This window comes from Microcebus murinus, chromosome 11 (genome assembly GCF_040939455.1).
Source record: "Microcebus murinus isolate Inina chromosome 11, M.murinus_Inina_mat1.0, whole genome shotgun sequence".
Classification (NCBI taxonomy): domain Eukaryota; kingdom Metazoa; phylum Chordata; class Mammalia; order Primates; family Cheirogaleidae; genus Microcebus; species Microcebus murinus.
The window spans coordinates 26,308,356-26,332,385 of NC_134114.1; the positions used below are offsets into that span (position 1 = coordinate 26,308,356).

General features: G+C 35.8%; 3 protein-coding genes across 7 annotated transcripts in view; 2 read left to right on the plus strand and 1 right to left on the minus strand.

Moving 5' to 3' along the window:
* Positions 1-2,427, plus strand: part of TTC23L (tetratricopeptide repeat domain 23 like) — a 58,504-nt gene extending 56,077 nt beyond the window's left edge. For all 5 annotated transcript variants that reach the window (XM_012758124.3, XM_012758127.3, XM_012758126.3 and 2 more), the window contains exons 12-13: positions 228-334; positions 2,336-2,427. In XM_012758124.3, coding sequence (XP_012613578.1) covers positions 228-309 — 82 coding nt within the window. In that variant the 3' untranslated portion in view covers positions 310-334; positions 2,336-2,427. The remainder of the gene's footprint in view (positions 1-227; positions 335-2,335) is intronic.
* A 3,703-nt stretch (positions 2,428-6,130) lies between these two features.
* RAD1 (RAD1 checkpoint DNA exonuclease) lies at positions 6,131-13,953 on the minus strand. The gene is made up of 6 exons (XM_012758131.3): positions 13,775-13,953; positions 13,042-13,309; positions 11,985-12,093; positions 10,385-10,643; positions 8,044-8,142; positions 6,131-7,274 (listed from the first exon to the last, which is right to left on the minus strand). Exons 2-6 carry the CDS (start codon positions 13,237-13,239, stop codon positions 7,091-7,093), a joined length of 849 nt encoding a protein of 282 aa, XP_012613585.1. The 5' UTR covers positions 13,240-13,309; positions 13,775-13,953; the 3' UTR covers positions 6,131-7,090.
* An 84-nt stretch (positions 13,954-14,037) lies between these two features.
* On the plus strand, positions 14,038-22,690 carry BRIX1 (biogenesis of ribosomes BRX1). The gene is made up of 10 exons (XM_012758130.3): positions 14,038-14,253; positions 15,907-16,018; positions 17,263-17,306; positions 19,439-19,509; positions 19,771-19,820; positions 19,922-19,995; positions 20,148-20,198; positions 20,323-20,424; positions 21,870-21,998; positions 22,248-22,690. Exons 1-10 carry the CDS (start codon positions 14,095-14,097, stop codon positions 22,515-22,517), a joined length of 1,062 nt encoding a protein of 353 aa, XP_012613584.1. The 5' UTR covers positions 14,038-14,094; the 3' UTR covers positions 22,518-22,690.
* Positions 22,691-24,030: the final 1,340 nt, after the last annotated feature.

Here is a 24,030-nt window from a genome sequence, read left to right on the forward strand (position 1 = left end):
TAAGTGCTGGGTGCAGTTAGAGCTGCAGGTGGTAACAGAGATAAAACATGGTCATTAATCTTAAGGGAACAGCCATCTAGTGCAAGAGACAAACATGAAGAAATAATGAAAATAATGAAGAATAAGTTCTGAAATAGAGGTCTCAGTGCCATGATAGCAGACAGGACAATCTATTAGAACTGGAGAAGATTTCATACAGAGGGTGACATTTGAGCCATTTCTTAAAGGGCAAGTAACAATTCATCCCAATGGAAAAGAGAAGCCATTCTCGGAAAAAGGAACTCTATATGCAAAGGCACAGAGGCGTGACAGAGGGCAGTGTTTCACAGGAATGGTAAGTGTCTTATAGTTGTTGTACAGGGCAGCATGTCTTAAGGGGGACTGCAAGGAATGCTGATTCCAAAGGATGTGCACTGGTTATGTTGGGGAGGGAGAAAGGTTCTCTGGCAGAAAGGCAGAAATCAGTTTAGGGAAAAAACAACTAGGTTAAGTAAAGTGACACAGGTTACTTTCCTGATAGACTTCTTCGGACTTTTAATATACAAAATTTATCTATTGGTATGTTGAGAACAAATCAAATTTTTAAAAAACACTGTATTTTTATATACCTGAAGTATTTTTGAAATGGCCGGTGATTTAAATTTTGGTTTAAATAAAACCTTGTACCAAAGTAGAGAAACGAACTAAGGTTTGGTTTTATTTAAAGCAAAGGGTGTAACACATGCTTGAACTGAGGGTATACAAGAATACTTTGGTAGTTTGTAAAGAATTTGGGCCTCACTTCAGGACATAAAGTCTTTATGAACAATGACTGTCTCAGCAGTGAACTATTTTATCTGATCATAGAAACATGACTTCAACACTTCCCTATGAACTAATTTTTCTTTATGATTCATGGTGGTTAAGAGATATAGTTACGGAGAGCACACGAGCATGAGTTCCAACCCCAGAACTACAATTTCTAGCTGTGTGTAATCCTGGTTTCCTTGTCTGTAAGATGGGGATGAGTATATAGTACCTATCTCCTAGTGTGGCTATGAAAATAGATGAAATAACATATGCAAAGTACCTAGCAAGTGCCTGGCCCCATAGTAATCATGTGCTAAATAACAGCTATTTTTATTTTTACTGAAACCTGGGCTTTGACTTTGTTACCTTCTGGTTACACCATTGGTGCATGAAGTGAATGGAGGTGGGGGCTGGTTACCTTGAAAAGCTACAACCAAGCTGATGTGAAAAGATTTTGCTAGTTAACATCTCAAAAGTGATCTAGACTCATCAGATTCTGGAAATATAGATAATAACATAGACAAGGTCTGACACAATCACTTTAATCTAAAGAAGATAATATATACACTATGGAAATGAGTTGTCCTTTCAGTGAACTGAAGATTTCAGGCAAAGGCAATCCTGCCACCTTGTGGTGGGAGAGGAGGAGGCCCGAGGCTAATTCCTAGTTACTATCTATCCTTAGCAGTTTCTCTGATTTTATGAGATCCCTGGGCAATTGACTTAATCTATGCCTATTTCCTCTGCTAATTTGGAATCACATTATCTCTTGGTTTACTGAGATGGAAGTTGAAGTGCCAGATAGCTCTCGGTATTTATACAGTCTAGTAGTAGAGAATGAACCAGGGTCAACTGTGATGTGCATAAAAACTCCAAGTTGCTCATAAAATTTTGTATCTCATATTTCTAGGAGGGAAATTATTTTTTTCAGGAAAATAATAGCTATGAAAACCACACTTTTTGCAAGCTTGAGGTGATGACTGAATAACACTTGATAGAAACTGTTTTGGGAGCAATCTTTTGGATCATATTACTTGAACTCCTGTTCAACTCCTTTAGTATTAGGAAATCAGAGCCTGGAAATCTTAATGGCTAGAAATAGGGAAGATAGAGCCTTCTTTTTAAGATTTACAAGACCTCCGGGTTCAATGTCTGTGCTCATGAGAAGAAATCACCTGGAAATCATGAACTATACAAAAGGTCCTATATTAGATAGGTTTTTTAGCTGAGATTAAAAGCAATCAAGGTAGCTCAGATATCCTTGGTTTGCCATCTGAATCAAGGGAAGAGCTTCCTGCTTTGTAGCAAGAAAACGCAAGACTCCACTCCCATTTTGTACACCTATTAGAAGAGTCAGCATTTTGCAGGTTATGGTGATGTGGTGAAATGATAGTGACATAGTTGCTTTAGGCTGAGTGCAGCCTTCTAGCTCAGATAAGGCAGTGATTTGCTGCCAGGAAGGCAGGGCCAGTTATAGAGCAAGAGAAGGCATGGAACCTTCTCCCCTTTCCTCCCAATGCACAAAAGGTTTTCTCCTTTCCTCTAGGTCTTCTATTATCAGTAAATAGAAAACATCTATACAAGATAGCCAACAATAAAAGGCAACCTTATTGATAATAAAAATTCTGGAACACAAAATATGTTTACCAACACTGATAGCAATGGCAGATCAAACGCAGATGAACAGTTTTTCACTAAGGACTCTGGAAAAAAAGATCCACTTAGCAGAAGCATTACAGGTAAAATACCCAAGAACCATTAGAAACCAGGATCCTTTTCTATTAACTTGGGGGAAAGAAATCTTTAGACACATGCTTTAAGTTTAGTTTCCTATGTCACTGGGACTCCATTACCTTCTATTTCCCCTTTTTTAACTCAAATTCTATTCCTTTCAGTTCTAATTTTTTTTTTTTAAATTTACAATACCTAAGCAGTTTTATTGGTGAACATTTTAATGTACTATAATTGACCCTTGAACAACTCAGGGGTTAGGGGCACCAATGCTTCATGCATTCAAAATCCACATATTACTGTGGAATCACTCCAAATTTTACTAATAGTCTGCTGTTGACCAGAAGCCTTACCGATAACAAAAAAAGTTAACACATGATTTGTGTTTTACGTATTACATACTGACTGTATTCTTACAATGAAGTTAGAGGAAATTTTCTTAAGAAAATCATAATGTAAATACATTTACAGTACTGTACTGCACTTATTGATACCATAAGTTTATGTTGTCTGTTTACAAGATGAATCTTCTGCAATGACGGCAAGTGCAGCTGCAGACATCAATCTAGTTAGGGTACATATCAAGCAATTCATCTTTTTCTATAACATCATGACTTTCCTCTGCTTCTTGGGAGCACTTTCAGCACCATTAGTGGCACTTTGTATGGGTTCCATGATGTTATTTTAGGTTTACAGTATTGCACTAAACATGATGAAAAATACACAAGAACTGTGAGAAATCACTTTTTGCTGTGATACACAATTTACTGGACAGATAAACTGCTCATGCAGAGATGATCAGCATCACATGGCATTTTAAGTGGATACTCACAACACTTGAGCTTCAACACGAGCTCACCACAATAGCAACAGGAAGTGGCAATGAAATTATTACAGTATGGTAGTGCAGTATGTACTGTAGGGAATTTTATGTAGTCATGACTTAATTCTGCATATTTACATTGGATTATGTTTTTCTTGACTGCGAATGGCACCATGTACAGCCTGTTTATGTGTGTAAGTTTTGATAAATTTTAACTTTTCATGACTTGTGTGATTTTCATGACTAACACATATATTTTATACATTCCTGACATACCTAACTTAAAAAATGTTTTTCAATATTTCTAGACTACAAGGTTCATCTGAGTTTTTCCAAATTGTTGCAAAACTCCCCAAATTTTCCAATATAATTAGTGAAAAAAATCCACATATAAGTGTACCCATGCAATTCAAACCCGTGTTGTTCAAGGGTCAACTGTATTTGGAAGTGTTTAGTCACCTATTTGAGCTCACTGAAACTGCCACGTTTGATCCTTCTGAAACATTTGCCCTGATCTGATTTGCTGAAGTAAGTATTCATGTTATTTTATAAATGAAGAAACTAGGGACGAGAGATTAAGTAATTTGTTCAAGATTAGCCTGGTAATTATAAAACTGACTTCTTGAATCACAGATGATTACTCTTTCCATTCCATTATGCTACCTCCACTAAACCGAATTAAAAAGGAATACTCACTGAGATTGTTCATGAATAAAATCCTTAGCCCTTGAACAAGTGTATATCTAGGAAAAGAAATTGGCAATCTTGAATTATATTCCTTATTTTCTTTTTCATGTATTCAGAAATGAAGGAGAAATCTCATTCATATTTACATTACAGAAAAATTTTATTAATATTTTTCCCTCTTCATCTTTTCTCGGTTGAGCTGCTTTAATGCTGCTCAAAGACCCTGTGTCTTTGCAGATCCAAAGACTACCAACATCTGTATCACTTAGTGCTTACAGAACCACATTTTGGTTTTATTCGTGAAATTATTTTATTTCGATCATTTGTTCAGTTCACAAAATCTAATAACCAGTACCTAAGTGTATAGTGAGTAGTGTTCTGCTGTGGCAGAAACATATATATACCAATTAATTCAAAGGTTTCTCCATTGACTGATAGGCTTTCTCCTGGCGGCTGCCAACTAACTCTCAAATACATTAGGCTTGGCACTCAGGATGACGTCCCAAGTTGCCACCCTGGCTAAAAGCAGCTATATTCCATTGTCTGTCTCTGCAGGGCTTTTTAATTGATCACTTGGCCTGGCATTGTTAACATTACTCCTGTCTGGAGATGGGGCTGCTGTTCTTACCCAGCATATTGTGAATTGACTAAAGTAGCCTTAGAAGAGTTGTTTCCATTTTCACATACCTAGCTGAAAATGGATTTTCAATAATGTGGTAAAAACAGAGCACCAGAAAGAAGTGGATATTTAGCCTCCATTTTGGGTGGCACCAAAGTTTTAAAAATGTTACTATTTCATGCCCTTAAGATCTCTATAAACTGATAAACCAGTATCGATAAAACAGTAACATAAATACAACATTGTAAAATAAAATTTTATGGTGTACCTGTTCTTGCACTTGAAATTTATGTAACCTATGTAAGCTCAGTGAAGCCCTTTACTTATGATTTGGTAAGTTTACCCACCACTTTGCATGAAAGGTCCACTTCAGGCAGGCTTGACAATATTCCGGAGATAGGATTGTCCTAACCCAATCAGCAATAGCAACTAGAAATTCTGGGATGAAACCATAGGAGACAAAACCATTTAGGGATCAAGCCTCAGGCACCATGCCTAAGGGCACAGTACTAGATTTTTACTTCCTTTTCATCCAAGGATGAGGAATTACTCTAAAACAATTTCGTCAGTTCACATATCCTGAATACTGCTAATTTTACCAATGAGAGCCACTACTAGGATCTATTATATTAATCAACAAGCTACTAATTTCAAAAAGACAACCTACTTCACAAATTTACTTTGCTGATTTATCAAAACCTCTGGCAGTGACTGAGATGGGACTTCACAAATTTACTGTGCTGATACTAGGTACTGTACACACCAGTAAAAGCATTGTACACACCAGTAAAAACAAAACAAAACAAAAAAGACCCCATTTTAAATTTAAAGGAAAACTGTAGTCCCTGAAACTATAATTTTTCATAATTATGTTTTAAGGTTTGTTCTTGGTATTTATCTAAACGAAAAGCATTTTGACATTTATTACAGTAGTTTCATCTATTTCCTTCTTGAACACATACTTTATAAAATTCCAACTTTTGTAGCAGCTGGGCATCCTGAGATTGCTTAAGTGACTGACCAGTTACCAAGTACCTACCTTGGCTATCTCCCAAAACTGTACATATGCCTGGGAAGCAGTGACTATCGTTGTTCTGGAACTTTGTTGCAACATTCTCCAAACCATTTTCCTCTAAATATTATGTGACCTATTTTAAGGTATGGTGTTACTAATATATATAATATATCCTTAAATTTCAGTAAATATCAATGAGTGGTTCTCAACAATCAATAATTTGGGGTACTTTTATTTGGGGGAGGAGGTGGTCACAATGACTGGCATTAGGGAGTAAGGGCCAGGAGGGCTAAAAGAATCCTACAATGGGATGACAGTCTTTTACCATAAAGAGCTGTCCCACCCAAAAAGTCAATAGTCCCTATCCATGTAGAGACACTGAGCTGCTGTCATCTGGTACAGTAACAAAGACAGAAACTTCATTTTAGTCATACAATTTTTTTCTACTAGAGAACAAGCCAGATAATTTCAGTTATTAAATATTTTATTACATACAAAAAATATTTATATGCTACAAAAACTGTTTCAGTGAAAACTACCCAGGAAGGTACAAAATCACATAATAACTAGTTTTTTTTCTACACCTTGGTTTGGTCAAGAAACTTACAGGCAAATGGAAGGTATCTAGGAAGTACTTACTGTAGTACTTACTGTTCAGTTTTGAGAACAAGAAGAAAATATGTAACTCTGAAGACATATCTTATTCATAGATTTCTTCAAAAGGTATACTTTATAAATAAATCATATAAAGAATTGTTCAGACTTGTTTGGTGATGTCTCAACTTCAGAATGTTTGCAAAGAAATCACATGTAAAAGCAATCACCTCAATGCAATTAAATGCTTTTTTTTCCTTTTTTAAGTATCCTTTAAAATAGTGGTTCCCAAACTTTAACGTGCATGAGAATTTCCTGGAAAGAGCTTGTTAATATACAGATTGCTGGCCTCACCTCCAAAGTTTCTTACAAGGTGGTTCTGATGCTGTTGGTCTGGGCAGAATACTTTGAAAACCACTGCTTTAAGATCTAGTCTCCAGAATTCAAACTAATAAGCAATGCTCATATACCTTTGCTTTTTCTAATAGTAAACAAATAAAAGAATATTGCAGATATGGCTTTGACAAACTTTAAATCTTTAGATTCTTGAAATATTTTACTGAAATAGAACATATTAATTTATGCACCTCAGCTCATAATGATTCCCATGAGTTCAAAAGATAACCACAGGACAGTCCAATTCTGGATAATCTATGACAACATGAAAACATTTTACAAAATACATTGCAACTATTAGGGTGCAGGGACCTTGCTCCTATCTTCTCCGTGCTTCTCTAAAGAAAATCTAATAAATTATAAAAATACTATACTTAGAATGAGAACTTAACCTATCATGAATGTATACATAAAATAACACAGTGAATTATCATACTCAGGACTCAGATTCAGGAACTTCTTCATCAGGGCAGCAGTAATATTCCACAAAACATATTTGTCCGTCTTCATTTCTAATCATATACTGCAGTGAAAGGAATCCTCGGTTATCTGTCCGAATAGATACCTTACAAGATAGAACTAATGCCTTTGTAGATGGTTTCAGTAGAGAAATCTTGTATCTATAGAAAAGTAAATAAAAAACTGTTATTTTGATATACTCAACACTGTGTTCATAATTTGAAATAAAGGACAAAAAATAGCAATGACTACCAAGCCGCAAATATAAGAATAATATCAAGTACTTATCCAATTTGCTAATATGTTCTTTTGGTTTTTTTTTTTTTTGAGACAGAGTCTCGCTTTGTTGCCCAGGCTAGAGTGAGTGCCGTGGCATCAGCCTAGCTCACAGCAACCTCAATCTCCTGGGCTCAAGCAATCCTCCTGCCTCAGCCTCCCGAGTAGCTGGGACTACAGGCATGTGCCACCATGCCCAGCTAATTTTTTTTCTATATATATTAGTTGGCCAATTAATTTCTTTCTATTTATAGTAGAGACGGGGTCTCACTCTTGCTCAGGCTGGTTTTGAACTCCTGACCTCGAGCGATCCACCCACCTGGGCCTCCCAGAGTGCTAGGATTACAGGCATGAGCCACCGCGCCCAGCCTTCTCTTGGTTTCTTTTAAAAATTCATCCACTATAACTCTGAATCCCCAAATAAGTCTGGCACCCTACCGTTCCCTTTTAAAAAATGTCACGCATTTTTATGCACAGGGAGAATCAATGAGAAAAAAAAAAAAGAACACAGTAGAAAAATAAATAAATAAATAAAGTAAAAATGTTATGTATTTTTATTAACAGATTAGAAGGTTTTTTTTAATTTATTTAATAGAAATTTGGTATTTAACCTCATCTTCATCACCAGTGGCAACCTCTATATTAAGAACTGACCTGTTGACCTGGGTCTGATTACAATGAAATGCTTCCATCAAATCAGAATCTTTGGGATAGTCAAGATGGGAACTTCCTGCATTTCCAAAAGTAGATAACCTACAGAAAATGGGCAACTCATTTATTCATTGGTCCAACAATAAGCCACATTAGGAAACAAGTAAAGCAAACATTTCCTTAAGAAGCTTATATTAGTAGATAAAACAGACATGTAAACAAATGTTTACAATATACTGTAACAAGTACCATAATAAAGGTTCCCACAGGATGCTGTGGAGTACAGGGCAACTAGCAACTAATTAATACCTTTGAAGAAAACTAGTCACAAAAGGGATGGCAGGGCTGCTTCAATTTCATTACCTTAATCCTAACCTGATAATGACTTTTCCTCACGCTAAGTCAGAAACATGTAACAGAGGACAGTGAATTGACAAGTGATGGAAGATTTGCTCTAAGTTAACTGCAAGCCTTGGGTCCTCTTCCCAATCTTTACTGCCACACTATGCAATCATGGCTTTTCTGTCTCTTACACTATACTCTTAAGGCTGGTTTATGGTTTTCCTCATTTGGCTGTATCAGCAGTTGTGTGTAGACAATATATAAATGTTAATGTGTTGATTTAATTTGCAAGAACTTGAGGATTTGCTGAGGTTAGCATGTTGATAAGTACTAAATGAGCATGGTAATAAGACCTAGGTGTTTTCCCTAAGCTCCATCTCTACTCTTCATCTTCCAGGTGTTGGTTTTCCCAGGGTCTTTCTTTCTTTATTCTTCTGTTAGTAATATAACTTCTTTCTCTGATCCATCCATCCAGGCCCAGCCATGATGATCCTAAATCTAAATTTCCAGTCTAGACTGATCTGAGTGCTATACCTATATATTCCTATAGGTGCTCCCTAGTGTCACAGGTACCTCAAATTTAACATATCCAGAAAAAAATTTCAACTCCTACCTCCCTACTACCAAATCATTTCCCATCCTGGAGATGAAAGATACCATGATCTATCTAGTTATCCATGCTGAGAGAGATCACTTGGGAAGAGATACTCTGAAATACTAAGTGCCTATAATTTAATTCACACCACTGCTTAAGTAGGGTTTCTTTGATTTCCATTCTGTTTTTTTTTAAAGACAGGGTCTCATTCTGTCACCCAGGCTGGAATGCAATGGTGCAATAGCTCACTGCAGCCTCAAACTCCTGGGCTCAGGCGATCCTCCTGCCTCAGATTTTGGAGTAGCTAGGACTACAGGCGCATGTCATCACACCAGCTAATTTTTTAATCTTTCATACATATGGGGTCTCACTGTATTACCCAGACTTGTCTCAAACTCCTGGCCTCAAGTGTTCCTCCTGCCTTGGCCTCCCAAAGTATTGGGAATTAAAAGCTTGAGCTATCACCCCTGGCCAGATTTCCACTTTGATTAACATTTTAATAAACCTTGAGGCAAATTTTTAACTGCCTAATGCCATGACAAGAGCCTGAAATTCTTCTAAAGTAGATACAAAAAGAACAATATTTTATTCCACGTGAATTTTAGCTCCTTTATTCTTTGAGATTCTGAAATATTTCAAAAAAGAATATTTAGATCCCCTTTCTCATCTGTCAGAATCTCTAAATTGATTCTAATCCTGAAAACAGACTAGCCATTTTATAATTTATTGGGTCAAAATATCAGAAGCAGCTTTATAGTTTTTGACACTGTATTCCTGCTGAAAGTTGTCCTTCCTTAGGAAACTGATCTTGACCAATCCTCCCTAAGTACTCATGTACTAAGGTCCTAAGTATCTCTATGTATAATTATAGTACTTAATGGCTAGCAATTTGTTCCCTCTCTGCTGTTTCACATATTTCCTCTTTGCCTAGATTTTAAGCTATTCTTCCCATGGTGCTTAATAAGATGGATATGCACTCAGTAGGTGATCAATAGATACTCAGAAAACATCTACTTCTTTCTGCATCCAGAACTAACTTGAAAGAAAGAAAATGATACTATATAATACAAACATCTTTTTGAAAGGTTTAAGCCCAATTTTCCTCATAATGTAACCTGGTCGACAACAGTAAGTAATACAACAATGAAAAGACCATTAGTTTATGAATTAGGTGACTTGGTTTCTCATCTAGAAACCAACACTACCTATGAAACCCTAAATAGTGAGTTAATCTTCCTAGTGCTTAAGTTTCATGATTTGTAAAATTATGAGGTTAGAGTACAAGCTCTCTAAAGTTCTGAAAATTCTAGGAACTTAGATAATAAAAATTCTGTATCCTTAGCAAATGTATAGGTGGGGAGATGGAGTATAGACCACATTAACTATAACTGCAGTGCTCTAAAGTACCTGAAATAAGGCTTGTTGGGAGACATGGTAATCTGTAGGACCTCACTTGTCATATCCAATTCGGAAAATGCTTCACGGAGCCCCTCTGACTGCAGAATAATTTTATTAATAACATTGGTGCTGCAGAAATCAAAGTCCAGTGTCTCCTCAGGCTCCTGAGTATTGATTTTGCAGACCGTCACCACTCCTCCTTCCTCCAGGAACAGCATCAAAGGGTAACCATAACCTTGGTAACACATCCGAAGTGCAGTTAAAGTCCCTGTAGCAATGGAAGAAATAATACTTTGCGCTTAGCTTCTGAGTTCAGCTTCTCCAAATGATACATAAAATTTCTCAATAATTCCTTCTGCCCAATTCCTAGCATATATGTATCTCCTCATAAGAAGGGATTACACCTTCCCTGATGACAGGTGTGTGTTGACAATTCGAAAAATAACTGTAAGAAAACTGAGAACCAGAACAAAATATAATGTAACCTTCTATAGTCATTCTCAGCTTGTCAAAAACACCTCAGAAATAGCTTATTGATTTTATACATATGCAGTTTCAGGATGAATTCAGGAGAATCTACATGGACTAACACAGCAAGTAACATAATTGTTGTAGAATAGGCTATGCTATTCCTTGAAGATTCAATTTGTGCAACAGTGGATTGCTTTGATTTTGTCTATGATGTCAGTGTATTCACTATAAGGATCCTTCCAACCTTTTCTACTGGGAGATATTCTTTATATTTTCTTGAATTTTAAGATCAAATTGAGAAAGAGAGAGGTTAATGGTGGTGTGAGTTTTAACACTGCAAACACTAGAGGGAAGGACAAATATGACAGGATATTTGAGCTCCTTCCCCTTATTGGATGGATAGCCATAGTGAAGAATGGAGGAAAGCATATATTTTTATGAAAAACCAGCTGGCAAACACTGTATTAGGAAATATATAATTAATAATAGAATTGTCAGTGCAAAATTAAAATATATTTTTCTGGAGATCCATAATTGAATTTTCCCTAGCTAATCTCCAGGCTGCTTTCCTGTGAAATAAAATCATTCTTCTGGGGATTCTTCGTAGTTTTATATCCATAGCAACTGAATTTCACCATTTTTAAAAATAATTCCCTAAACAAATAAAAAAATGTAGTTTAAAGGAAAGCATTTGGGAAAATAGACAATTTATAAACAGGCAAACAAATTTTGAACACAAGCCAGGACATCTGGCTTTTGTTTTTCTCTGCCACTAACTAGTTGTGTAATTCTGGACAAGTTAGGGAAAATTTTCACAGCAATTAAAACATATTTCACAATGTTAAAGATATTTAAGACATGTCCAAAGTATTCTTTTGGCCAGTTCAAATTTAAAATCCCAAAAGCCTTGTAAATTAAAAAAAAAAAAAAGATGAATATAAATACTTATACAAATATGAAAGGAACTATAAACACACTTTCAGTTGATATTATGAAACATCAGAATCCATGATTTTCACCATTGAAGAATGAATTGGCAATTTTCTAAAGAAATGTTTATATTCCAAATAATGTCCTGTATTTTTCTGATCAATATGTGTAATGCTTTTGTCTTTAAAATGATAATAAAGTGGTTTACCTGGCATAGGATTTGATCCAAAAATAGATAAACAGTCTAAAAGGACAGTTAAATTAATTCGAAAAGTAACAGACTCTTCCTGAACTGTAAACTCTTGAAATATTCCAGCCTACAAAAAAAGTAAACATGAAAATGTGGTTAGATATATTAAAGAATTAAAACTAATATATATGGTTCTAGATTTCACTTTATATGTTTTAAAATAACAATATTGTGTTAACCCAGTGAGACTAATTCCTAATTACCAATCAAAACATCTTTGCTTTATCCATCATAACAATGCTATTGAAAGTTTAAGGTGTAATAGTGATTTAAGCCCCATGCAAAACTTTATTAAGGATAATCATCTCTATTCCTGGATCTGAAACTATTCCCCATGTGACTCTCCCCTGTGTCATTTTTGTGTCCATCATTTCCACTAAGGCCACTCGGAAAATAGTCACAGAATTTTATAATGCATGTGTGATATTAGTTTTCAATTTCTTTTAAGGACAAGAACCATGTCTTATTTATCCCTCCATTCCTGAGGTCATACTGTGCACTTAGGTGTTGAAAAAAATGATGAATTAAATCTGAAATCTTATCTGAACCATACAAATAATATTTTGTAACAACAAAGAGTCTGTTACAACCAATAAAAGCAAAAGCACTTTTTCATAATAGGGAGGTTGTTATAACATAGTGATGAAGTTATAACATAGTGGGTTCTCATCCCAATTCAGCCGTTTACCGGTTATGAGACTGCTGGCAAATCACATTGTGCCTCGTTTCTACATATGTAAAGATGGGAGTAACAACAGAAGGACTATTGCAAAGATGAAATAAGTTAAACTCTCAGAGAAATGCCTTGCCTATAGTTTAGCTGAATAAAATTTAGTCAATATTATTAACCATTATCTCTGTAAAACAAAATGGGAAAAGAATGTTACCAGGAGAGAAAAGAATTCCAATAATGACATTTTTCTCTCTAACTTAAATTGTTTCTAAGATCTTCGAAATTCATTAAACGCACAAAGAAAATCATATGTCACAGGCTTAAAAGTGCCTAATTCCATACCTGAATAAAAGCATTTGCTTGCACACACTTTGCATTTTCCACGGTAACTTTGATTCCATTTTTAGTAGCGAAACACGTGGCATGTTCTCTGAAATGAATAGCTTTCAAGATAGTGGAGAGATTCCTAACGTTGTCCAGGCTGGCCACTAAGCTGTACTGATCATTCTCATCTTGGATATGCTGGGTTAGGAGGGGCATCGTCCACTGCACATTCGGTCCTGAGGGGTGCTGCTAGGCCCAACACCTGCTCCCACAGATCACGAAACACCTGACAAGATTAGACAATAAAAACTCCCTTGTCAATGCCGACGAGGTCTGGCGACCTCAACCCACGCTGGGGCGGTGTTAATTAAGGGGCCTGGGCGTTAAATTCGGCTGACCAGGCCAACCCCACCTTTATCACTTAATTCCCTGTAACTTTGGGGAAAATTACTTATCTCTCAGCTATGGGTTCCTTGTTTTCACTATGGAGACAGTAACAGGTGAAAAGTTGTGAGGAATGAAAATATGTAACTGACACGGTAGTCCCGCTCATGTCAAACTACTCATGTCAAACAGAAGCTACCAATCCGCAGTCTGCCCGGAGCCGCCCGCGCCACCAACCTAGCCTCTAACACAGCAGGCGATGGGGCGGCCCTGACGCCCCGCTCTGAAGGTCCTCTAAGAGTCACCGGCCCGCCCGCAGGGCAGCATCCGCTTACTAGTGCCGGGACCCCGGGTGCGGAAACCCTACCTTTGCGGTGGGGTCCGGACGCCCGAGAGTCTTTCCCAGCCAAGTCCCTGGGGAGGTGACCGGCAGTTGACGGGAAACCGTGGGAGAAGCAAGCGGCTCCCGCCACTCTTTTCAGATCAGCCCTCCCCCTCGGCCACCGTCACCACAGAGCCGGAGGAAGCCGGGAGAGCCGCACAAACAGCACCGCGAGACCGGAAGGAGGCACCATAGAGCTGGAGGAGGACCAGAGAGCGAGCGCATAGAGCGGTGCCATAGAGATCGGAAGGAGGAGCGAGCGGCAGAGCCGGAAAGAAAGCCACGAGCGACGGTGGTGAGGCAAGATGGCGGCGACCAAGAGGAAGCGGCGCGGAAGCCTGGCGGTTCAGGCGAAGAAGCCAAAAAGAAACGAAGATGTTGCCGGGCCGCCAGCTAAGCGGCACGTTATCGCAGAAGAAGTGGAGGAAGAAGACAGAGACCGTATCCCAGGACCCGTTTGCAAGGTATAAGGGGCTACTTTTGGTTTACTCTTGGGGCGGTAGCTCCATGCTGGTTTCCTGGGGCTACCTACTTGACTACAGCTCTGCTAATTTCACAGTAGCTTGTGTGTGACCAGAGATCTTCCTTAGCAGTTCTACCTACTGGACTAGGCATAGTGTTTACATCTATTCCTTGTGCACGTGGGCGCCCTCCTGGAGGCGACGAACTCGCTGGGAAGTGACTATAGGGAGTACTCAACTCCAGAGAGAAATTAAGAATTCATAGAAGTTGATGGTTTTTATTCGAAACAAGGTGAAAACAGGTTGTTGGAGTTAAGTTCTTAAACTAGACAGATTACTGTGTATTCTGTTGAAGGCTGGCCTGTGCTTTATTAGTTTCTGTGTCCCTTGCGCTTATCATAGTACCGATACTTATTGCGAGTAGGAGGTGGTAAGTAAATTACGTTGTGTGGTGGGATGGCAAGCTCTAGGAAAGGACTGAGGTCTAAAGAGTGAAAAATGAATATATTCCGCGCTCTTTTCTCATTTACAAATTAAGAGGAAGATAATACTTGCTTTTTGTGAATAATCTGGACCAATGGATTTCCAGTAAATAGTAGTGCTTTTACTCTTCCTTAAAGAGCTAGAAAGAAATATGATAGTATATATGTAAGCTCAGTCATAGTTTGATACATTCTGTGGAAATGTAGGAGATAACGATCACTTTTACTCTAGGATAATAAGGTAAGGACTAAGCCTTCAAGCTGGATCTCAAAGGACAGGTAGAATTTTGATGCTCAAAAGTGAGAGGGAACAATCCAAGGGAGAGAAAAAAGAATGTGTGAAAAGCATTGAAGTGGGGAAATGCTGAAAATCTAAAAAATAGAGCCAGATTGGATTAGTGTAGTGTTGATTTGGGGCCATGTAAAAATGAAAATGTATTTCAGAATCCAGTGGTAAAGCTGTGTCATTTTGAACTTTGTTTAGAAAACTGTGGAAGTAAGGTTGTGATTAAGCAGTGCTTCAGAAAGATTAAGCTGTTAGCCTGCCATATGTATTGGAGGAGCTCCTGTCTGGGAAGGTTGGCCACTTAGGAAATTAGCAGTTGATGTAAGGCTACAAATAAGAACAGTGTGAATAAAAAAGGATTGAAAATTGTTGCAAAGAGAAGCTGATAGTATTTAGTCGTATGTAGGGGAAAAAGAGCAAATGGAATAGTCAAAAGTTTGGGGGACTAAAGTGATGGTGCCAGCATCAAAAAAAAAAAAAGAAAGAAATAGTAAGGAAATTTGCCAGATTTAAGGTATAAGATAATGTTTAGTATTATAGAGTTGATTTGAGGTGTTTGTCAAATGCTTGGATTATTAGGGCTGGAGAGAGTTTATTACCTTTTTGTAGACTTGACAATTGAAGCTGGGAATGATTATGAAATCTCTGTCGTGGAGAGAACAGAAATTTAAAAAGAGGGCTAAGAAAATGTTTAGGATTGGGAGGAGGAATTGGAGAGATTGAAGATGAAAAACAAAAAGGAAGAAACCAGGGATGGCATTTCTAGGGGGCAGGTGTGGTCAGTGAATGTTGCTGACAGATGGAATTAAAGGGGTCAGGATTGATCCTTAAAAAACAAACAAGATAGGTTCAGTATGAGATTTTTAAATCTTTTAATATTTTCTTTAGGGCAAGTGGACAAATAAGGAACGGATTCTCATCTTTTCTTCCAGAGGAATAAATTTCAGAACAAGACATTTAATGCAAGACTTGAGAATGTTGATGCCTCATTCTAAAGCAGGTACCTTTAATATCATATTTTTAAAATTTTTATTTATAAACTTGCTTGTTTATATATTTAAAATTATGTATTTATTCTTTATTTGTTCAATCTTGTCAGCTAAAGAACTATGATACCTCAGAAGTTTACCTTTCAAGTGCCAGTTTTTCTAGTTAATATTTTGTTGGAAATTCTTTACAGAATTCATTAGATATTTTCTTTACCTTTTAAAACAGATATTCTAATATTATTGAAACTTTTTTCATTTTAATAGACTTTATTGAGGTATAATTTATATACATAAAAGTTTCTGCATTTTAAATGTGTGTACACCATTTTGATCACCACCCAGATGAAGATATTACACATATTGAAACATTTCTGGAAAGTCCAGGAATGCCTTCATTATAGTGCTCTTCTGAGTTTATGAGATAGGTAGGATGAGATGGTCTGTCCTTCTGAATGATTCCTGACTGCCATGTATTGCTTTCTGAACTTTTTATTAAAAAATTAGTGGATTTGGGATAAGATTTGAAGCACCTTTAAATTGGGCTCAGCCTATTTCTGAATACCAAGCTTCTTATTTTGTTTTGTTTTGTTTTTTAAGCAGTGATTTACCTTTAGGCTAGTGAAGGATGTCCGGTCTTGAGAATGGTGGCAGTGTGCCATTATATAGCTATTGTTGTGCCTGTGTTGGGAAATTCTTTAGGTTTTAATTCTAGGTAATAACTTAGTTCTTTACACCAGTGCCTCTGAAATTGGGGTCTGTTGTAATATTTTCAGATATCTGAAATAAAGAGAAATTTTAATTTGTATGTTTTCTTTTTCTATGATAGTCCAAAACTAATTTTCAAAATCAATGTTCTTTGACAACTATGATTCAAAATTGAAAGATATTTTCATCAATTAAGATTTTAGTTTCTTAAGTGAATGTTTTCTGAAACTGGGCTCCTTCAACATAGTCTTCAGTTTGTGAGAATTTTTCCACTTCTGAAAGGGATTCATACAATACCTAAAAAGTCTTGGACACATGGCTTAACCATAACTTGAGGACTATTTTTTACTTATTTTCTTTACATTTAAAAAGATTCAAGATTTTTGAAGAGGTTGGGTGTTTTCAGGTCTAATCATTTTGAAAATTAATAATGAAATCTTTAAATAAAGAGTATAAAAACCTTAAAACAAATTTCTAGATAGTGTATGTGATTTGATTGAAGTAACTTTGAAATTACCTTTCATTTACTTTTTCTTTGTTCTTTTTATAGATACTAAAATGGATCGCAAAGATAAGTTATTTGTGATTAATGAGGTAATTTTAGAACACTCACTGTCTATATTCACCATTTAGTGCTTTAGTGTATATTATTTCCCAATCTTTTCCATGTCTTGCATATTGAAATTTCCTGAGGAGACAAGGATTATATCTCATTTTGTTTTCCATAATGTCTAGTATTATGCTAAATTCGTATTAGGTACTGATAAAAAATAATCAACATAAAATAAAATATAAAGCCTATTAAATACATATGGAAAACCCACATTGTAAAAAGCATTTTTCCAATATTAAAAGTGATGCATGTGGCATTTGCTCTTAAGGTATTACAAACTGGTAATAGGTTATATTTGCAAAGTAATTGAAGATATTAAACTACATTTAAAGCAAATTTTTCAAAATTTAGAATTGTTTTTAAGGTAATCTTTTCACTATTAGGCTTCTTTTATTCATTCATTTAGCATAAATTTTGTTTTGTTTTTTTGGAGACAGGATCTTTCTCTGTCACCCAGGTTATAGTGCTGAGGCATCATCATAGCAACCTCAAACTCCTGGTCTCAAGCGATCCTTCTGCCTCAGCCTCCTGAGTAGCTGGGACTACAAGCTCACGCCACCACACCTGGCTAATTTTTCTTTTTTTGTAGAGACAGGGTCTCCATCTTGCTCAGGCTGGTCTCAAACACCTGGCTTCCCAGAGTGCTAAGATTATAGGCCTGACATTTTGCACAAAGTTTTGAACATCTGTTGTAACGTGGCATTAATCTGTGTGCTGTGGAAAGAATGTTTAACGGAACAACAGTCCTGTCATTATGGAGCTTACATCCTAATGAGGAAGACAGGCCTTAAGCAAGATTTATAATTTCAGTGAACGTAGGAGAAATAAAGCAGGGTTTTCAACAACTGAAGCTAGACTAGGTGGGTTTTTTCCAAAGAGATGATATTCAACTTAATATTTGAGCAGAGCCTTAAGAAATAGGTTGAAAGAGTAATCTAGCTAGAGAAAATTGCAAGGCCCAGAAGTGGTGTTTTTTGTGTTTATTCTAAGACTAGTAAAAAACCTAAGATTTTTTTTTTAAAGTTTTTAGATTTAAAGACTTAAATAGTATACAGTGTATGAATACTATGCTAGTTAGGGTTTAAGAATACTAAAGTAATATAAGACTTGACTCATGTTTTTGTATATTCTAATGTGACTTTGTAAACCTTCAAGACATTGAAGGTTAATTCAACTTGAATTAGGTTTTATACTTGTAGTTTTCACCAGTCTGTTAGTGATTTTACAGAACCAAATTATCAGAAATGATAGTATAAGTAAGGAATAAAATCTTAAATTTTGTGATCTTAAAACCAAAAAGCTAAAAAGTTGAAAATTAAAGCAACCATTTTAAAGGATGTTTTTGGTTCTATAAGGACTATATTTTCATAAGATAGGTTATGAAGAATTAACATAAGATTAATTGTGGTATGCCTTATACCTAGGGCTTCTGTTTTCAGTCTTTGTAGTGTGGGCATGGAACTGGGGTCAAAAGAAGAGGTTCTCAGTAATCGGAAATGAGATCAATTACTTCAAAAATGCTAGATCAAAAAGAATAGGTTAGGCCGGGCGCGGTGGCTCACGCCTGTAATCCTAGCTCTCTGGGAGGCCGAGGCGGGCGGATTGCTCAAGGTCAGGAGTTCAAAACCAGCCTGAGCAAGAGCGAGACCCCGTCTCTACTATAAATAGAAAGAAACTAATTGGCCAACTGATATATATATATAAAATTAGCTGGGCATGGTGGCGCATGCCTGTAGTCCCAGCTACTCGGGAGGCTGAGACAGAAGGATCGCTCGAGCCTAGGAGTTTGAGGTTGCTGTGAGCTAGGCTGACGCCACGGCACTCACACTAGCCTGGGCAACAAAGCGAGACTCTGTCTCAAAAAAAAAAAAAAAGAATAGGTTAGATACTGCCACCAAAGAGGCACACAGAGCATCTAGTTTACCTTGGGTTGAATATCTAAGAGGAACTTTATATGTTTCTTTCAGTGAATAAATAAATTTACCCAGGTTTAGACCATTGTAGCCTATTAATCTGCTTAAATATTTTCGGGTGACTCTAGATATTAATTGCACTTAACTTAGTTCTTATTTATGTTATCTACTTCATTTTCTTATACTTTTCTTCAATTTAGGTCTGTGAAATGAAAAACTGTAATAAATGTATCTATTTTGAAGCTAAGAAAAAACAGGATCTCTATATGTGGTAAGAGAATGTATCAACATTTGGGTTGAGCTCATTTAAGTGGTTTATTCTTTGTACCTCTTAGGTTATCGACTCCTTTGAGTCTTTATGTAAAAGGGCGAACAATGAAACTCATTTGATTTCACAAAACTTGATACCTTTAAAGAAAATTAAACATGAATATTATAAGCATATTATAATATGCTTTTATGGTGAATAGGTGGTAAGCATTTACTGCATTCTAAATTCTAATTAGTTGAAAAAGCTTCTTTCATATTTTAGGCTTTCAAATTCACCTCATGGACCATCTGCTAAATTCCTCGTTCAAAATAGTAAGTTGACTCCATTTTACATTTTTTACTGTGAAAATTAAAAATAATCTTCTGGAATAGTTCAGCCAAAGTTGTAACTTTTTTAAAAATTATTTTTCTAGTTCATACCCTAGCTGAACTAAAGATGACTGGAAACTGTTTGAAAGGTTCTCGGCCTCTTTTGTCTTTTGACCCTGTAAGTTTCTCATATAGTAATGAAATCTAACTCTTACCCAGTATGATTGATTTTTTGGGGGGTTATAGTTATATAATTCAACTTAGCTAATGTTAAAAAACAGTTTTAAACAAGCTACTGTTGTAAATAATACATTCATTTTATTTTTACAGGCTTTTGATGAATTACCACATTATGCTTTATTAAAAGAACTCTTAATTCAGGTAAATATCATTTCTAGAAAGTATTTTTAATCATAAGTGTCTTCCTTTGCACTTGTTGTTATCTAGAACATACATAATATGTCTTGGAATAAAGAACTAATGTATCCTTTTTTTTTTTAACTAGATCTTTAGTACACCGCGGTATCATCCCAAAAGCCAACCGTTTGTGGACCATGTGTTTACTTTCACCATTTTGGATAATAGAATATGGTTTCGGAACTTTCAGGTGAACTTAATTTTTAATTATAACTTAAAATAAGGACATACAGGGTTTGTAGACACACAAGATATATATCATTTTTTTTTTTTTTTTTTTTTTTTTTTGAGACAGAGTCTCGCTTTGTTGCCCAGGCTAGAGTGAGTGCCGTGGCGTCAGCCTAGCTCACAGCAACCTCAAACTCCTGGGCTCGAGTGATCCTTCTGCCTCAGCCTCCCGGGTAGCTGGGACTACAGGCATGCGCCACCATGCCCAGCTAATTTTTTATATATATATCAGTTGGCCAATTAATTTCTTTCTATTTATAGTAGAGACGGGGTCTCGCTCTTGCTCAGGCTGGTTTTGAACTCCTGACCTTGAGCACTCCGCCCGCCTCGGCCTCCCAAGAGCTAGGATTACAGGCGTGAGCCACAGCACCCGGCCATCATTTTGTTTTAAATAGCTTCCTTTTTCCCTACAAGACTTGCTGCAAGTAACTGTACTTTCTCATGCCTTAAGTGATCTATACTTCTTTTCATGGCTGTCTGTTGATATGGAGTATGAGTTTCCTAACAAGCCACTATATTTATTTCACTTTATAAAAAAAAAAATTAGCATGAGGTAATTAAGATTTGTGCTAAGTGCTGTAAAGGAAACAGTAAAATATAAGTTTCTCTCCAAAAGGTTAGAATCCACCATGGGGGTTAAGACTTAGAAAAACATACATAGCACCTAAGAAGGTATTCAGTGACAACTATTAGATGAGTCATACAGTGACTCATTCAGGAGAAGAGATAATTCTAGAAACCCTTGGCAGGATAAGTCTGCAGAAAGATGGAGAGATGAAAGAAACAGCAAGAAAAAAATTTTAAACAGCATGTGATGTAAACTGGGCTCTTTTTTATATGTTTTACACTAAATACCTTGCAGTGTGAGTTAAGCACATTTCCTTAACCTGTGAGGGCAGACATACCTGAACTAACAGTTAATATTTGTAGTTCAGAAGTTGCCTCTTAATTCCATAATCAGTAGCTATTGAATAAATTTGACCATATATCCTATTTATATGCATTTTAATCTAACTTGATAGATTCATAAAAACAATTTAGAGGTCGATTTAAGTTTCAAAAGGGTTCCCTCATAGTTTGTTTTCATACAGTTCGTTAATAGTGGTGGCAATTTTAAAAACCACAGTTTTTCAAGAATACATGTACTATGAAAAGGAAGATATAAACTACATTCAAAGTGGTCAATTTTAAAAGAATACACTGAAAAAATATATTTTCCTATGACAATTTCTGTAACTGGTAATAGATTTCTGAAAATATTGATGATTTGGCACTTGCCAAGTTTCACCTCTATCTTGATTTTACTGATTATCAATTCTTTAAACAAATTTGTAAAGAAGTTAAAGCCAGCATACCTTTTAGGAATAGTATTTCCAAACCAAAATGAAAGTTTCTTTTTTATTAAAGATCATAGAAGAAGATGCTGCTCTTGTAGAAATAGGACCTCGTTTTGTATTAAATCTCATAAAGATTTTCCAGGGGAGTTTTGGAGGACCAACTTTATATGAAAATCCTCACTACCAGTCACCAAACATGGTAAGCTGTTTTTGTTATTCAGTGCTCTTCAATGTACCAGGACCCTTTGGCCAAAATAATTCTGTTCAGTATTAATAATTACTTTTTATTACCTGGGAAACTTAATTTGGTCTTTGCTGCATACAGACCTCAAATTTTACTTTTTTTTTTCATGACAATAAAGGGATTTGGGCTCATAAGCGAATGTCTTTGCTTTATACAAAATGTTTGTTTTTATTTCAAAAGCATCCGATCTTTTTTTGTTTTTAGCATCGACGTATCATAAGGTCCATGACAGCTGCAAAATACAAAGAGAAACAGCAAGTGAAAGAGGTGCAGAAACTCAGAAAGAAAGAACAAAAGACACTTGTTCCACATGATCCCACTGCAGATGTTTTTGTTATACCAGCTGAGGAAAAACCAATAGAAATACAGTGGGTAAAACCAGAGCCAAAAGTTGATTTGAAAGCAAGAAAGAAAAGGATTTACAAAAGGCAAAGAAAAATGAAACAGAAGATGGGCAGTGGGAAAACAAAATGAATCAATGAATAACTAGTTTTTCAGTTACTTTGTATTTATTTTGTATTCAGTGTGTAAATACTTTTATTATTATCTGGCATTATCTTAATGTGTAATTAGTGTGGCATTCAAAAGAAAGAAAACTTTAAAATCAATGATTATCTTTTTCTAAATAAAATATCACCAGGACTCAATTTCTGATTTTCTTTTCAAAGTTTGTTTCGTATTACTAAAAACTTTTATTATTAAAGATTTGGGCCCGTTCTCTTGGATTAGAATTTTTGGCTTAGCAAAGCTGAAATGCAAACAGATTTACTGGGTCATTATTACTTGTAAAAACAACATTAGGCACTTTGAGAGAGTAGTTTGTGAATGATAAAGGGGGAGACTGGTAGAAAGGAAAGCAGCTTACTGAGCTTTGACTCCCTGAGTCACCAGTTAATGAAGCCATGAAAAACCAACCTCTGATCTTATCTCACCTCAGAAAAGAATACATTAAAATTCTTAGGTTTTGAGAATCAAATGAATTAATGCCTGTGCTGAAAGTATTTTGTAAATTACAAGTTTATTTTAGAAGCAGTATAGATTAAAAATAGTAAAAGGAGGAAAAATAGGACAGTGGTGAAATAATGTCAATCGGCAAAAAAGTTTTTTTGGTTAGGTATTGGTTGTTTCTTTGTAACTAGAATAATGTTTGTTTTCCTGTAGCAGGGTTATCTTTTACTGATTTATAAACTCTTATGTGGTAAGATTATTGTATACATCTTTTCTAGTTTGTTTACATTTTAATTTTTTATTTAAGTATTTATATAGGCAGAACTATCTTCATTATGTTTCTTAATTTTTTTGTTAAGAAAGGCCTTCCTGAGTGTTTAATGGGCTGCTTACCTTGTAATAGTCTCAATTAGGATATTTCAAATCTTGAAGTCATCTAGATTATGCAGGCAAGTAATTCAGGTCATAGATTCACTTGAAATTATTGTATGTGGTTAATTAGGGCCAAATTGTTAAATGCAAAAAGCCAAAATGTCTACTACTCAGGCAATTGAATATGACCTTCAATAAAAATAAGACAGCCATATTCAGAATTTATTTTTAAGCACCCACTTATCAGGAGCAAATTAATTATAGGTTCTCAAGATAAACTTGACAGTAAGTTGTGAGTTTGAGTGAAGACATAAATTCAATACTTTTTGATGAGTGTGTTATGAAGTTGTGGTAGAATTTCTAATTGCACAATTTTGAATTAATCCCTTTCACAGTCATTTATGTGGATACTTTGAGAATTCCTCTGGAATGGATTATCTGCAAAGTCCATGTTCATTTAGAAGTCAACTGTTTAATAAAGATATTAGATTGAAATTTAAATCCAGCCTAATTACTTTTAAATTTATATGCAATGTTATTGGCAAAAATACATCTCTGTCTCCTCAGAAGGAAAAAATGAAGTTGTATGGAAAGTCAGATATAGCTGGAGAGAGAAAAAAGTACTTAGTCACTTTTTGTGTCTCCATCCCAATTCTGTTCTCAGGAG

What these genes read in the sequence shown, in the direction of transcription:
- RAD1 (XM_012758131.3), bottom strand. Translation starts at nt 13,239, where the DNA reads ATGCCCCTCCTAACCCAGCATATCCAAGATGAGAATGATCAGTACAGC. An exon ending in TGGATCAAATCCTATGCCAG is followed by an intron (nt 10,644 to 11,984) that starts GTAAACCACTTT and finishes CCATTGCTACAG; the next exon opens with GGACTTTAACTGCACTTCGG. An exon ending in AATCAGACCCAGGTCAACAG is followed by an intron (nt 7,275 to 8,043) that starts GTCAGTTCTTAA and finishes ACTTTTCTATAG; the next exon opens with ATACAAGATTTCTCTACTGA.
- BRIX1 (XM_012758130.3), top strand. Translation starts at nt 14,095, where the DNA reads ATGGCGGCGACCAAGAGGAAGCGGCGCGGAAGCCTGGCGGTTCAGGCG. An exon ending in AAACAGGATCTCTATATGTG is followed by an intron (nt 19,510 to 19,770) that starts GTAAGAGAATGT and finishes TTCATATTTTAG; the next exon opens with GCTTTCAAATTCACCTCATG. An exon ending in TAAATTCCTCGTTCAAAATA is followed by an intron (nt 19,821 to 19,921) that starts GTAAGTTGACTC and finishes TTATTTTTCTAG; the next exon opens with TTCATACCCTAGCTGAACTA.